Here is a 15,448-nt window from a genome sequence, read left to right as displayed (position 1 = left end):
ATTGGCAGCCGGAGCTATTGGGGACGGTTCTGGGAGGGCGTGTTGACGCCATCAGCGATGCGCGCCACTTGGTGTAGTACGTCGCCGGCTAGTCCATGTATACCAAGATAACGCCGAACGGTTGAACTTTGTTAAATTTCAATCTTTCTTAACTTTTTTGCGGAATCGTTCGGTTTAGTTGAACTTTGTTAAATTTCATCCTTTCTTAAACATATCAAAATTTAACTAATATCATCCAGTTTGCATGAATTTTGTTCGTTTCTGTGAAAGATCCGTTTGAAATGAGGCGGGCGTTTGACGCACCTGATTGCATGTCCGTTCCATATCCGCGAACACATCAGGAAACGTCGCTGGACGTTTGGTGTGGCCGATGCATGCTGTTGGCATTTACATACAACGACAAAACAGGAACAACAGAGTATCTTCATCTTGCGTGCTGGCATTTACATACAACGACAAGACCATGAGCGAGGTCGAAAGAGTCATGGACAACAAATATATATACAGGAGAAACACACAGTCACGCTCACAGAGAGAGCGAGATGGCAACGGCAATGGCATTGGATGACGTCACCCACCGGACGCTGGAAGTGAACGGCATCAAGATCCACGTCGCCGAGATCGGCGACGGCGCGGCCGGCACCGTCCTCCTCCTGCACGGCTTCCTGGAGCTTTGGTGCTCGTGGCACCACCAGCTGCGATCCCTCTCCGAGCGCGGCTACCGCTGCCTGGCCCCCGACCTCCGCGGCTATGGCGACTCCGCCGCCCCGGCCTCCCCGTCGTCCTACACCGCTCTCCACATCGTGGGCGACCTGGTCGGACTCCTCGACGCCCTGTCCCTGCCGCAGGTGTTCGTGGTGGGGCAAGGCTGGGGCGCCCTGCTGGCGTGGCACCTCTGCACGTTCCGCCCCGAGCGGGTGCGCGCGCTGGTCAACATGAGCGTCGCCTTCATGCCGCGCAACCCGGCCGTGAAGCCGCTCGAGCTGTTCCGTCGGCTCTACGGCGACGGGTACTACCTCCTCCGGCTGCAGGAGCCCGGCGTCATGGAGGCAGAGTTCGCGCAGATGGACACCAAGTTCATCTTCAAGAAGCTCCTGACGACCCGCGACACCGGCGCCATCTCCATGTCCAAAGAGTGGTGGGGCCCGACGGACGAGGACATTCCTTTGCCCCCGTGGGTGTCAGAGGACTACGTCGGCCACCTCGCCGCCAAGTTCGACGAGACGGGGTTCGCCGGCGCCATGAACTTCTACCGCTGCCTCGACCTGTAAGAACTTTGCTGCTGCAAATTAGTCCTCGTGCTTTTCGTTCATTTCATACGGCTTAACTCGATTTCATTCTGGATGATTAAACTTGGTAATTTATGGATGTGATGGAGGAACTGGGAGCTGACTGCGCCGTGGACTGCGGCCAAGGTGACGGTGCCGACCAAGTTCATGGCGGGGGAATCGGCGATGTCGTACAACTACACGGGGGTGCAGGAGTACATACACAAGGGCGGGCTCAAGGGCGACGTGCCGGGGCTTGAGGAGGTGGCGGTAATCGCCGGCGGTGCGCACTACATCCACCTGGAGAAGGCGGAGGAGGTCAGCGAGCACATCTACGACTTCTTCAAAAAGTTCTGACCAAAGCGCAGGCCTTCGAGGTATTTGGAATTGTAACATCCTCTTTTGTCTCTTTGCAATCGTACAGTGCTGTGGGAATGCTTTTGCATTGCAACGGGATATAAATGTTTTATACGTTAATCAGTGATTTATCTATTATATTAATGTGATTGTATAAATACTCCATTTCTTTCTTTTTACTCCACGTATAAAATTTGGTCAAAGTCAAACTACACAAAGTTTGACCAAAACTATATCAAAAAATATGAACATCTACAATACTAAAACTATATAGTATGAAAATACATTTCATGATGCATCTGATAATATTGATTTCATATTGCGAATGTTGATATTTTTTAATATAAAGTTAGTCAAACTTTGCGAAGTTTGATTTGACCAAACTTTATATGCAGACTAAAAAACCGGAAGGAGTACATGTCTATCAAATCCTGCTCGTGATTGTGTAAATAAATGTTTGTTAAATAAATTAAGATGGATTTGGTGCAAAAAGTAAGTATATTAAGTTGATTGACTAGGGGAAGGTGTGAAAAAGCATGTGGTGGGACTAAAGAACCGGTTGGATGAAAAATAATCATGAATGGACGTGGTGGAAGGAGGGGGAACCGGTTGACGAAGCGTTCTGCTGGTAGGAAGTCGAGTATGCCTCTCTTTTTCTGTAGGCTCGGTTCTTTTCAATTTACTAGGACCCATGTTCAAGAGTTCATCCGATTAACCAGTTAACTTGTCGATCAATCCCTACCCATAGGGTCATTGAGTAGCCGATAAACTGATAAATAGTTGGATTAAGTGATTACCATGCCTAAGCCTATTAATTCCCTACTCGCCAGCTAACCGAGTAGTTACCAGTTATTTCCTCAAAAAATGACTAGGACAACGCCCGTGCGTTGCAACGCGATATAAATATTTTGTAAATAAATGTTTGTGCTTTGACTGCCAATATTAATGCAATTGTGTAAATAAATATTTATCAAATCATGTATGTGATTTTCCTTATAGTTTGATAAGAAGTTTGGTAAGTAAATTAAGGCGATCGGTTAGCATAAGGGAACTGTGCGGACAAAGATCATGGTGAGACAAAAAACCGGCTGACAAAAAACGATGAATGGGGAAACCGGTTGACGAACCGTTCTGTCGGCAGGAAAATAAATAGTACTCTGTTTTTTAAGTAGTAAGAGATTAGAAGATGAAATATAATTCACTGACTATAGAGGGGGCATTAAATTGGAAAGATAAAAGGAGACCTTAATATGTCCTAGTTTCAAGTTTTGGCCAATTGAAGAACACATAAGTGTTGCATTTTTGTGTTCCGCACTAACTCCATATGATCACCAAAGACGCGACGCTGCAACAACAAATTTAAGGCTTCTACCTTGCGCTCCTCACTTTCAAGGAGCGAGGAGGCTTTGACATCTCATTATCGGCTCGGGATACCCGAGAAAGGGTTAATGCAAACCAGAAAACAACCATGATGAGAACTTTTACCTCAATGAATTAGAGGCCATCATGCGGGATATTGGATCCAATATGGCACCCGGTTGCGACGGTTTCTCGATATCGTTATATAAGAAGTTCTGGCACCTTATGGCTGGCCAGATATTTGGGTTTCTTGATGACTTTGCCAAGGGTAGGATTGAAATCGAACACCTGAATTCCATAGTTCGTATTCTGCTACCTAAAGTACCTGACGAAGAGTTTATTTGTCAATTTGGTCTGATTGCCTTGATCAACATAGCATTTATGCTAGCCATCAAGGGTTATTCCACCCAGCCATTCCCGATGGGAATAGATTGATTCAGCCGAATCAATTGGCGTTTGTTCATGGTGGGAGTATCCTGAAGGGGGTCTGTATTCTCCATGAAATGCTCCACTCGACGCATGCCTTCAAGAAATCTTCATCATGAGGATTGACTTCGCGAAGGCATATGATGGAGTTAGCTCAGACTTTCTGGAGGATGTTATGACTGTTTTATGGTGATTGGGTTAGTACTCGGAGTACTTAGCAGTACTTACATGTCTGATCATGTCTGATTTTTATTAGTCGTCAGATCTTGCGGGGAATTTTAATTGATTAAATTTAATATGTTAACTGCGATAAGGGCATAATGGTCCAGGGGGAAATATCTTTTCTTGAACCGATCACCTGAGGACCAAATCCATGTCTACTCGATCCAGTTCAAAATCCTCCTCCGATCTATTCGTCGCCGCTCGCCGCTCCTGACCTTCTCTGTCCTCGACCTGCCCGGTGAGAGGAATAAATTCATCATCCTCGTCCTCCACCCAACCAACCCCAGCCCCCCACGCCATCACCGAAGAAGAAGAAGGCCAGATCTGCGCTGGCTAAATCGGCGGCAACCGCGGCGGGCGATCCCATCTCTTCGCGCGTACCATCCTTAAGGTATGAATTCGGCTTGGCGTTCTCCTCGTTCTCTTGGCCGTTGCGCCCCTCCACCGTGCATGCAGTACAACCTCAACCCCACAAGATCCGGGTACGGACTAGAACAACGAATGGAAAGCTTCATCGTGGCATAGTTTCTCTTGAGCTAATCGCATCATGTTTGTTTAAGTAAGATGTTGAGGGCATTGCTTACTTCCTTTGGTACCGCAGAAAAAAGTGACTTACTTGACGTTTGAGATGAGATATACTAAAGGAAGATGAGATACTGGTTCCATAGTTCACTTAATTTAGTTTATTAAAGTCATCATCACTTTAGGTTTGCATAGTGCATGAAATATAGTTTAAAGGAAGATGAGATACTACTTGTTGGACGTTGATGATTGGTTTCCCTCACATGTCAAATGAGCAAAGTCTTTTCCATGCACTTGTCTTTGCCTATGAGCTATTTTACACCTGCAACATTGATAAACAGAAAGATGTTGATGATTGGTTTCCCTCACATGTCATATGCAGGAAGACATGTCGTATGCAAGTGATGAGAGTATGTTCGAGTATGTAAATGTTGTTAGCAAGATGTTTGATAGTGAGGCTGAAGGCTATGAATTCTACAACAAATATGCTCTTGAAAAAGGTTTTAGTGTGAGGAAAAGCTACATTGAGTGGGATGGATCCAACAAATACATAATTTTAAGGAAAATTGTGTGTAGTCGTCAAGGGTTTCGTGAAGAGAAGCACATGAAAAGAAAGATGGAAGATGGAAAGAGGAGGCCACAAAGTTTAACTCGTGTTGGGTGTAATGCTAAATTGGTCATTACGAGACAGGAGGAAACCGGTCGGTGGTTTGTCAAGGATTTCATCGATGAGCACAGCCATCCTCTAGCCCCACGGGATCTTTCTTGTCTGCTGCGTTCGCACAGACGAATTAGCGATGAGCAGAAATCGGACATGGAAAAATATGGGCTCCGCAAATACCGTATTATGGATATTTTGTGATTTCAATACGGTGGATTTGATAAGGTTGGATGCATAAAGAGGGACGTTTATAATTTCTGCCATGCTAATAAGTAGGAGACAATCAGTGCCGGTGATGCTAATACGGTGATCATGCACATGGTGGCGAGGCGAGAGCGAGATGTGGATTTTTTCTTCAAGTACTTGGTAGACGAGCATGGCCATCTGAAGAGACTGTTCTGGGCTGATAGTCAGTCGCGACTTGACTACGAGGCTTTCAGAGACGTCATTGTTTTCGATAGCACATACAGAACCAACAAATACAATCTGCCATTCGTGCCGTTTGTCGGGTTGAATCACCACCGCATCACTGTTATTTTTGGCTGTGGTATAATTTCTCATGAAACAAGCCAGGCATACGAGTGGATGTTGCGGACCTTTTCTGATTGCATGGCACAGATGAAGGAAATATGCCCTAGAGGCAATAATAAAGTTATTATTTATTTCCTTATATCATGATAAATGTTTATTATTCATGCTAGAATTGTATTAACCGGAAACATAATACATGTGTGAATACATAGACAAACAGAGTGTCACTAGTATGCCTCTACTTGACTAGCTCGTTAATCAAAGATGGTTATGTTTCCTAACCATAGACAAAAGAGTTGTTATTTGAGTAACGAGGTCACATCATTAGTTGAATGATCTGATTGACATGACCCATTCCATTAGCTTAGCACCTGATCGTTTAGTATGTTGCTATTGCTTTCTTCATGACTTATACATGTTCCTATAACTATGAGATTATGCAACTCCCGTTTGCCGGAGGAACACCTTGGGTGCTACCAAACGTCACAACGTAACTGGGTGATTATAAAGGAGCATTACAGGTGTCTCCAAAAGTAGATGTTGGGTTGGCGTATTTCGAGATTAGGATTTGTCACTCCGATTGTCGGAGAGGTATCTCTGGGCCCTCTCGATAATGCACATCACATAAGCCTTGCAAGCACTGCAACTAATATGTTAGTTGTGAGATGATGTATTACGGAACGAGTAAAGAGACTTGCCAGTAACGAGATTGAACTAGGTATTGGATACCGACGATCGAATCTCGGGCAAGTAACATACCGATGACAAAGGGAACAACGTATGTTGTTATGCGGTCTGACCGATAAAGATCTTCGTAGAATATGTAGGAGCCAATATGGGCATCCAGGTCCCGCTATTGGTTATTGACCGGAGACGTGTCTCGGTCATGTCTACATTGTTCTCGAACCCGTAGGGTCCGCACGCTTAAGGTTACGATGACAGTTATATTATGAGTTTACATGTTTTGATGTACCGAAGGAGTTCGGAGTCCCGGATGAGATTGGGGACATGACGAGGAGTCTCGAAATGGTCGAGACGTAAAGGTTCATATATTGGATGATATGGTTAGGCCAAGGGGTCAAGCCCATGAGGCTTTAGATCGGTGCAAAAGGAGTTTTGCGGAGTCCAGGGGGCCAAACGCCGGAGACCCTGGCGTCTGGCCCTGGGCCAGACGCCGAGGCCCATGGCGTCTGGGCCAGACGCCAAGGATTGTGGCGTTTGGTCCTGGAGTCCGAGTGGGACTCTTGCCTTTCGGGAAAAACCGACTTTGAGGAGGCTTTTGCTCCAAGTTTCGACCCCGGGGCTCAACATATAAATAGAGGGGCAGGGCTAGCACCCAAGACACAACAAGTTGATCCACGTGATCTATTCCTTAGCCGTGTGCGGTGCCCCCTTCCACCATATACCTCGATAATACTGTAGCGGAGTTTAGGCGAAGCTCTGCTGCTGTAGTTCATCAATATCGTCACCACGCCGTCGTGCTGACGGAACTCTTCCCCGACACTTTGCTGGATCGGAGTCCGGGGATCGTCATCGAGCTGAACGTGTGCTCGAACTCGGAGGTGCCGTAGTTTCGGTGCTTGATCGGTTGGATCGTGAAGACGTACGACTACTTCCTCTACGTCGTGTCATCGCTTCCGCAGTCGGTCTGCGTTGGGTACGTAGACAACACTCTCCCCTCGTTGCTATGCATCACATGATCTTGCGTGTGCGTAGGAAATTTTTTGAAATTACTACGAAACCCAACAGTGGCATCCGAGCCAGGTTATTTATGTTGATGTTATATGCACGAGTAGAACACAAGTGAGTTGTGGACGATACAAGTCATACTGCCTACCAGCATGTCATACTTTGGTTCGGCGGTATTGTTGGACGAGACGACCCGGACCAACCTTACGCGTACGCTTACGCGAGACCGGTTCCCTCGACATGCTTTGCACATAGATGGCTTGCGGGCGACTGTCTCTCCAACTTTAGTTGAACCGAGTATGGCTACGCCCGGTCCTTGAGAAGGTTAAAACGGAGTCTATTTGACAAACTATCGTTGTGGTTTTGATGCGTAGGTGAGATTGGTTCTTACTTAAGCCCGTAGCAGCCACGTAAAACATGCAACAACAAAGTAGAGGACGTCTAACTTGTTTTTGCAGGGCATGTTGTGATGTGATATGGTCAAGGCATGATGCTGAATTTTATTGTATGAGATGATCATGTTTTGTAACCGAGTTATCGGCAACTGGCAGGAGCCATATGGTTGTCGCTTTATTGTATGCAATGCAATCGCGATGTAATGCTTTACTTTATCACTAAGCGGTAGCGATAGTCGTAGAAGCATAAGATTGGCGAGACGACAATGATGCTATGATGGAGATCAAGGTGTCGTGCCGGTGACGATGGTGATCATGACGGTGCTTCGGAGATGGAGATCACAAGCACAAGGCGATGATGACCATATCATATCACTTATATTGATTGCATGTGATGTTTATCTTTTTATGCATCTTATCTTGCTTTGATTGACGGTAGCATTATAAGATGATCTCTCACTAAATTATCAAGAAGTGTTCTCCCTGAGTATGCACCGTTGCCAAAGTTCGTCGTGCCCAGACACCACGTGATGATCGGGTGTGATAAGCTCTACGTCCATCTACAACGGGTGCAAGCCAGTTTTGCACACGCAGAATACTCAGGTTAAACTTGACGAGCCTAGCATATGCAGATATGGCCTCGGAACACGGAGACCGAAAGATCGAGCGTGAATCATATAGTAGATATGATCAACATAGCGATGTTCACCATTGAAACTACTCCATCTCACGTGATGATCGGACATGGTTTAGTTGATTTGGATCATGTGATCACTTAGAGGATTAGAGGGATGTCTATCTAAGTGGGAGTTCTTGAGTAATATGATTAATTGAACTTTAATTTATCATGAACTTAGTCCTGGTAGTATTTTGTAAATTATGTTGTAGATCAATAGCTTGCGTTGTTGCTTTCATATGTTTATTTTGATATGTTCCTAGAGAAAACTGTGTTGAAAGATGTTAGTAGCAATGATGCGGATTGGATCCGTGATCTGAGGTTTATCCTCATTGCTGCACAGAAGAATTATGTCCTTAATGCACCGCTAAGTGAAAGACCTATTGCAGGAGCAGATGCAGACGTTATGAACGTTTAGCTAGCTCAATATGATGACTACTTGATAGTTTTGTGCACCATGCTTAACGGCTTAGAATCGGGACTTCAAAGATGTTTTGAACGTCATGGACCATATGAGATGTTCCAGGAATTGAAGTTAATATTTCAAGCAAATACCCGAGTTGAGAGATATGAAGTCTCCAACAAGTTCTATAGCTAAAAGATGAAGGAGAATCGCTCAACTAGTAAGCATGTACTCAGATTGCCTGGGTACTTCAATCGGTTGAATCAAGTGGGAGTTAATCTTCCAGATAAGACAGTGATTGACAGAATTCTCTAGTCACCGTCACCAAGTTAGTAGAACTTCGTGATGAACTATAGTATGCAAGGGATGATGAAAATGATTCCCAAGCTCTTCGTAATGCGGAAATTGACGAAGGTAGAAATCGAGAAAAACATCAAGTGTTGATGGTAGACAAGACCACTAGTTTCAAGAAAAGGGCAGAGGGAAGAAGCGGAACTTCAAATAGAATGGCAAGCAAGTTGCTGCTCAAGTGAAGAAGCCCAAGTCTGGTCCTAAGACTGAGACTAAGTGTTTCTACTGCAAAGGGACTGGTCACTGGAAGCGGAACTACCCCAAGTGATTGGCAGATAAGAAGGATGGCAAAGTGAACATAAGTATATTTTATATACATGTTATTGATGTGTACTTTACTAGTGTTTATGGCAACCCCTCAGTATTTGATACTAGTTCAGTTGCTAAGATTAGTAACTCGAAACGGGAGTTGCAGAATAAATAGAGACTAGTTAAGGGTGAAGTGACGATGTGTGTTGGAAGTGGTTCCAAGATTGATATGATCATCATCGCACACTCCCTATACTTTCGGGATTAGTGTTGAACCTGAATAAGTGTTATTTGGTGTTTGCGTTGAGCATGAATATGATTTGATCATGTTTATTGTAATACGGTTATTCATTTAAGTAAGAGAATAAATTGTTGTTCTGTTTACATGAATAAAACCTTATATGGTTACACACCCAATGAAAATAGTTTGTTGGATCTCGATCGTAGTGATACACATAATCATAATATTGAAACCAAAAGATGCAAAGTTAATAATGATAGTGCAACTTATTTGTAGCACTGCCGTTTAGGTCATATTGGTGTAAAGCGCATGAAGAAACTCCATGCTGATGGGATTTTGGAATCACTTGATTATGAATCACTTGATGCTTGAGAACCATGCCTTTTGGGCAAGATGACTAAAACGCCGTTCTCCGGAACAATGAAGCAAGCAACAGATTTGTTGGAGATCATACATACTGATGTATGTGGTCCGGTGAATATTAAAGCTTGCAGCAGGTATCATTATTTTCTGACCTTCACAGATGATTTGAGCAGATATGGGGATATCTACTTGATGAAACATAAGTTTGAAACATTTGAACAGTTCAAAGAATTTCAGAGTGAAGTGGAAAATCATCATGACAAGAAAATAAAGTTTCTACGATCTGATCGCGGAGACAAATATTTGAGTTACGAGTTTGGTCTTCAATTAAAACAATGTGGAATAGTTTCACAAACTCATGCCACATGGAACACCACAGCATAATGGTGTGTCCGAACGTCATAACCGTACTTTATTAGATATATAGTGCAATCTATGATGTCTCTTACGGATCTACCACTATCGTTTTGGGGTTATGCATTAAAGACAGCTACATTCACATTAAATAGGGCACCATCTAAATCCGTTGAGGCGACACCATATGGTTTGGCAAGAAACCTAAGCTGTCGTTTCTTAAAGTTTGGGGTTGCAATGCTTATATGAAAAAATTTCATCCTGATAAGCTCAAACTCAAATCGGAGAAGTGCGTCTTCATAGGATATCCAGAGGAAACTATTGGATACACCTTCTACCACAGATCCGAAGGCAAGACTTTTTTTGCTAAAATTCGGAAACTTTCTGGAGAAGGGGTTTCTCTTGAAAGAAGTGAGTGGGAGGAAAGTAGAACTTGACGAGGTAACTGTACCTGCTCCCTTATTGGAAAGTAGTACATCACAGAAAACTGTTTTTGTGACACCTACACCAGTTAGTGAGGAAGCTAATGATGATGATTATGAAACTTTAGAACAAGATACTACTGAACCTCGTAGATCAACCAGAGTAAGATCCGCGCCAGAGTGGTACGGTAATCCTGTTCTGAAAGTCATGCTACTAGATCATGATGAAACCTACGAACTATGAAGAAGCGATGATGAGCCCAGATTCCGCAAAGTGGCTTGAAGCCATGAAATCTGAGATGGGATCCATGTATGAGAACAAAGTATGGACTTTGGTTGACTTGCCCGATGATCGGCAAGCAATTGAGAATAAATGGATCTTTAAGAAGAAGACTGACGCTGATGGTAATGTTACTGTCTACAAAGCTCGACTTGTCGCAAAAGGTTTTCGGCAAGTTCAAGGGATTGACTACGATGAGACCTTCTCACCCGTAGCGATGCTTAAGTCCGTCTGAATCATGTTAGCAATTGCCGCATTTTATGATTATGAAATTTGGCAGATGGATGTCAAAACTGCATTCCTGAATGGATTTCTGGAAGAAGAGTTGTATATGATGCAACCGGAAGGTTTTGTCGATCCAAAGGGAGCTAACAAAGTGTGCAAGCTCCAGCGATCCATTTATGGACTGGTGCAAGCCTCTCGGAGTTGGAATAAACGTTTTGATAGTGTGATCAAAGCATTTGGTTTTATACAGACTTTCGGAGAAGCCTGTATTTACAAGAAAGTGAGTGGGAGCTCTACAACATTTCTGATAAGTATATGTGAATGACATATTGTTGATCGGAAATAATGTAGAATTATTCTGTAAAACATAAAAGGAGTGTTTGAAAGGAGTTTTTCAAAGAAAGACTTCGGTGAAGCTGCTTACATATTGAGTTTCAAGATCTATAGAGATAGATCAAGACGCTTGATAAGTTTTTTCAATGAGTACATACCTTGACAAGATTTTGAAGTAGTTCAAAATGGAACAGTCAAAGAAAGAGTTCTTGCCTGTGTTACAAGGTGTGAAGTTGAGTAAGACTCAAAGCCCGACCACGGCAAAAAAAAATAGAAAGAGAATGAAAGTCATTTCCTATGCCTCAGTCATAGGTTCTATAAAGTATGCCATGCTGTGTACCAGATCTATTGTATACCCTGCACTGAGTTTGGCAAGGGAGTACAATAGTGATCTAGGACTAGATCACTGGACAGCGGTCAAAATTGTCCTTGGTGGAATAAGGATATGTTTCTCTATTATGGAAGTGAAAAAAGGTTCGTCGTAAAGGGTTACGCCGATGCAAGTTTGACACTAATCTAGATGACTCTAAGTCTCGATCTAGATACATATTGAAAGTGGGAGCAATTAGCTAGAGTAGCTCCATGCAGAGCATTGTTGACATAGAAATTTGCAAAATACATGAGGATCTGAATGTGGCAGACCCGTTGACTAAGATTCTCTCACAAGCAAAACACGATCACACCTTAGTACTCCTTGGGTGTTAATCACATAGCGATGTGAACTAGATTACTGAATCTAGTAAACCCTTTGGGTGTTGGTCACATAGCGATGTGAACGATGGGTGTTAATCACATGGTGATGTGAACTATTGCTGTTAAATCACATGGCGATGTGAACTAGATTATTGACTCTAGTGCAAGTGGGAGACTGAAGGAAATATGCCCTAGAGGCAATAATAAAGTTATTATTTATTTCCTTATATCATGATAAATGTTTATTATTCATGCTAGAATTGTATTAACCGGAAACATAATACATGTGTGAATACATAGACAAACAGAGTGTCACTAGTATGCCTCTACTTGACTAGCTCGTTAATCAAAGATGGTTATGTTTCCTAACCATAGACAAAAGAGTTGTTATTTGAGTAACGAGGTCACATCATTAGTTGAATGATCTGATTGACATGACCCATTCCATTAGCTTAGCACCTGATCGTTTAGTATGTTGCTATTGCTTTCTTCATGACTTATACATGTTCCTATAACTATGAGATTATGCAACTCCCGTTTGCCGGAGGAACACCTTGGGTGCTACCAAACGTCACAACGTAACTGAGTGATTATAAATGAGCATTACAGGTGTCTCCAAAAGTAGATGTTGGGTTGGCGTATTTCGAGATTAGGATTTGTCACTCCGATTGTCGGAGAGGTATCTCTGGGCCCTCTCGGTAATGCACATCACATAAGCCTTGCAAGCACTGCAACTAATATGTTAGTTGTGAGATGATGTATTACGGAACGAGTAAAGAGACTTGCCAGTAACGAGATTGAACTAGGTATTGGATACCGACGATCGAATCTCGGGCAAGTAACATACCGATGACAAAGGGAACAACGTATGTTGTTATGCGGTCTGACCGATAAAGATCTTCGTAGAATATGTAGGAGCCAATATGGGCATCTAGGTCCCGCTATTGGTTATTGACCGGAGACGTGTCTCGGTCATGTCTACATTGTTCTCGAACCCATAGGGTCCGCACGCTTAAGGTTACGATGACAGTTATATTATGAGTTTACATGTTTTGATGTACCGAAGGAGTTCGGAGTCCCGGATGAGATTGGGGACATGACGAGGAGTCTCGAAATGGTCGAGACGTAAAGATTCATATATTGGATGATATGGTTAGGCCAAGGGGTCAAGCCCATGAGGCTTTAGATCGGTGCAAAAGGAGTTTTGCGGAGTCCAGGGGGCCAAACGCCGGAGACCCTGGCGTCTGGCCCTGGGCCAGACGCCGAGGCCCATGGCGTCTGGGCCAGACGCCAAGGATTGTGGCGTTTGGTCCTGGAGTCCGAGTGGGACTCTTGCCTTTCGGGAAAAACCGACTTTGAGGAGGCTTTTGCTCCAAGTTTCGACCCCGAGGCTCAACATATAAATAGAGGGGCAGGGCTAGCACCAAAGACACAACAATTGATCCCTTGGATCTCTTAGCCGTGTGCGGTGCCCCCCTCCACCATAGTCCACCTCGATAATATCGTAGCGGTGCTTAGGCGAAGCCCTGCGACGGTAGAACATCAAGATCGTCACCACGCCGTCGTGCTGACGGAACTCTCCCTCGACACTCGGCTGGATCGGAGTTCGAGGGACGTCATCGAGCTGAACGTGTGCTAGAACTCGGAGGTGCCGTAGTTTCGGTGCTTGATCGGTCGGGCCGTGAAGACGTACGACTACATCAACCGCGTTGTGCTAACGCTTCCGCTTACGGTCTACAAGGGTATGTAGACAACACTCTCCCCTCTCGTTGCTATACATCACCATGATCTTGCGTGTGCGTAGGAAATTTTTGAAATTACTACGAAACCCAACAACAGAAGCATCCGATACCTGTGATCACAGATGGGGACCTTGCAATGCAGAGAGCAATAAGGGTGGTCTGGCCAGACTCAAACCATAGACTATGTATATGGCACATTCAGCAGAACATTGTGCGCCATCTGCATGATGACGATGTAAAGGAGGAATTCAGATCTTTCATTTATGATACTTCTTCCATTGAAGAGCATGAGATAAAATGGATACAATTCTTACAACGGAATAAAGTAACCAGTGAGGAGTCTTGGCTGCATCAGATGTATCAGATGAGAAAGTTGTGGTGTGCTCCATATCTTGAGGGGCGTTGTTTCCTAGGATTGAGCAGCAATCAGAGGAGTGAGAGCTTGAACTCTGTGCTACATACGCATCTTGAGGGTAAGATGTCGTTGTTTGAAATGCTAGAGCACTATGAGCGTTGCCTTGCGTCGCGACGGATTAACGAAGCTCTCCATGACGTCGAAGCCTTGCAGTCCGTTCCATTTACAGAGGAAAATGCTTCGCCGCTTGAGAAACACGCCGCAACAGTTTTCACACCTAGTGTCTTTAAGATGGTCTTATGGAGCACAGATGCTGTCAGCAAATGTCAAATCAAAGAGATACTAGATGAATCAGAAGATTCCACTTATGTTGTGTCCAAGCAGGAAAGAATGGATAAAAATTTGGAGTGCGCATTGAAGAGCAAGGAGGTCTTTTGCACAGGGTGAGTTGTTCTTGCCGTAAGCTGGAATGCGCAGGCACACCATGTTCCCACATTTTTTACATATTGGGGATTTTAAAACAAACAATTCTGCCAGGTTGTTGCATTCCCACTAGGTGGACTATGAATGCAAAATGCGCATACACACCTACCAGAAAAAACCAGATGTATGACTATTCGGTAAGCCTGCAGAGGTACTGTGAGTTGCGGAATTGTAGTCACGCCGCAAGTTTCAAGGCATGCCACTCTGATGAGGACTATCACCGTCTAAAGATGCTTTTGCAAGCACAACATCATGGCAAGCAATCAAGTTTTGAACAAGCTGACAGCAAGGAGTCAACTAATGCTCAACATAACAGCATTAGGTTTGGCCCGTTGATGCCGCACTCGGAGAAAGTTGATAAGGTTCTGGATCCCGTGCATGTTCCAAGACAAGGTGCACCGAAGAAAAGGCTGCAGGCAAAGACAAAGAAGTCAAGATCACAGAATATCTGTGGCTATTGCAAGAAACCAGGTCACAATCGACGTAAATGCGCTAAATTGCTAGAGGTACAAAATATGTTTATATTTATTTTTTGCATGTGTTTTACTCATAATTGATGTCCATGTGATTTATTGTATTCTTTTGTGTAGGATCTCGAGGCTGAACTGTGATATCTACATACAGCATGAACCGACGATGAGCCAGAGAACGTCGTGTGCCATTCAGCTTTGTGTGACGTGGTCTTTACATTCTATTTCATCGTGAAAGTAATTTAGTGAAGTGCGGTTGTACTGCCATGTTACTGTATTAGTTCGACATCTTTTGTTTCTATTTTCTGTGTGTATCATTTTCTGCCAAGGTGACGGTGCCAACCAAGTTCATGGCGGGGGAATCGGCGATGTTGTACA

General features: G+C 44.0%; 1 protein-coding gene across 1 annotated transcript; it reads left to right on the top strand.

Moving 5' to 3' along the window:
* The first annotated feature begins 542 nt into the window (after nt 1-542).
* Nucleotides 543-5,405, top strand: LOC119271667 (epoxide hydrolase A-like). The gene is made up of 3 exons (XM_037553408.1): nt 543-1,267; nt 1,379-1,645; nt 4,537-5,405. The coding sequence occupies exons 1-2, from the start codon at nt 543-545 to the stop codon at nt 1,623-1,625; spliced, it is 972 nt and encodes a 323-aa protein (XP_037409305.1). The 3' UTR covers nt 1,626-1,645; nt 4,537-5,405.
* The last annotated feature ends 10,043 nt before the right edge of the window (nt 5,406-15,448 follow it).

Source organism: Triticum dicoccoides, chromosome 3A (genome assembly GCF_002162155.2).
Source record: "Triticum dicoccoides isolate Atlit2015 ecotype Zavitan chromosome 3A, WEW_v2.0, whole genome shotgun sequence".
NCBI lineage: Eukaryota > Viridiplantae > Streptophyta > Magnoliopsida > Poales > Poaceae > Triticum > Triticum dicoccoides.
This window is presented reverse-complemented; position numbering and strand designations above follow the sequence as displayed.